Source organism: Jatropha curcas, chromosome 1 (assembly GCF_041381405.1).
Source record: "Jatropha curcas cultivar XTBG-Jc1 chromosome 1, XTBG_Jcur_1.0, whole genome shotgun sequence".
Taxonomy (NCBI): Eukaryota; Viridiplantae; Streptophyta; class Magnoliopsida; order Malpighiales; family Euphorbiaceae; genus Jatropha; species Jatropha curcas.
In genome coordinates, this window is record NC_143151.1 from 2,295,816 (window position 1) to 2,297,322 (window position 1,507).

At 37.8% G+C, this 1,507-nt stretch overlaps 1 protein-coding gene across 1 annotated transcript; it reads right to left on the minus strand.

Moving 5' to 3' along the window:
- Nucleotides 1-248: 248 nt before the first annotated feature.
- Nucleotides 249-1,507, minus strand: LOC105628361 (endochitinase EP3). The gene is given in 2 exon segments (XM_089725036.1): nucleotides 249-710; nucleotides 1,033-1,507. Coding segments are annotated over 2 exon segments (891 nt in total). The 3' UTR covers nucleotides 249-294.

Consider the following 1,507-nt stretch of genomic DNA (forward strand, 5'->3'; position numbering starts at 1 on the left):
TTTTTTGCATATCTCAATTTTCTCGTCTTTGATATTTTTATCCTTGTCTGTATATATAACATTAAGTCATTAATCAAATGATTTGTATGATTCATCTCTCTCTGTCTCTCTCTCTCTCTTTCGCTCTCCACAATCCCATTAAAAAGAATACCACACAAAAGAAAATCATAAATATGAAAGTTTATTTATTTTTAAAAGGGGAGAATCTAATCTCACTCAACTATTTTCACCTCTCTACATTAGAGGGTACATCAATTATTTAATTTCACAAGGGAAATATCTCTGGAAATCGAATTAGCATTCGAGATTACCTCCAGGAGAAGCACCAATTTGGCTACAATATTTGGTGTACAAATCAATTCTAGCTCGAACTTTGGCAGCTTCTTTTCCACCACATTCAACATCACCAATAATGGCTTTAATTGTAGCTCCAAATCCTTGAGTCACAACAGGCCTGACACTGGTCATCCAATACCAGAAGGCAGTTTTAAATGCAATAATAGGATCTCTGGCCACAATTTCAGGTGATTTTAACCCATCAAAGTTGTTTTTATTGCCAGCAGGTCCATAATTGTAGTTCCATGTTAGTTGCAGAGGACCTCGCCCGAAGTATCTCTTGCCTGGAGCACATGGATAGTCTCTGTATTGTGGGGAAGTGTCACATTAGTTCTTATCAGCAGGAACATTTTGCTCTTCTGTATTGCAAAAATCTGAAAAAAAGAAAGTCAAAAGCAAAACCCTTTTTAGGCAATTTCATATATACACTGAACTATTACCATTACATTTGATTTGTTTGAAATATCTGCATATGCAGAATTCTACGTTGCACCGAAACAGAAAAGAGGAAACGGGTAACGAGGAACGATATGGGGAAACCACGTTTATAATACAATTTTACATGAAAAAACGGTATTTTATACACGAAAACTGATGCGGAGAAACGTTTCCGAAACACGGAGACGCTCATGCCTAGGAGTTTCCATGCATCGTAGGCAAAATTCAAAGCAGAAATAGAAAAATGAAGAAACTTACATCCAGTCTCATGGGTGGCATGCGCGAAAAAAGCTGCAATCTCACGTTTAGAATCATCACTAGAACCAACTTGTCCAAAATTAGAATATGATGTAAGAGCTTCAAGAAATGCATTTCTTGAATAGAAGTTCTTGCCAGGACAATCTGCAGGAGCTTGATTAATTATAGCATTAAAGAAATCTTGAGTGACAATATCAGGCACAGAAACACCACTGCTAGGGGTTGGGGAACACGGGCCCGATTGGCATCCAGGGCCACAGTACTCTTTATCCTTCCCACAATACCCAAATTCGCTACAACATTCATCTGGTTTACACCCCCAATTTTGACCTAATGCGTTTCTGGGCAGTAGGGCTATTCCAAGAATTATTGTGAAGGTGATGGTCATGAACAATGGGTTTCTCATATTTTGGTGGAGTAACATTTTGAGAGAGATTAGTTTAGAGACTAAGAGAAAATTGAGTGACAGATGCAT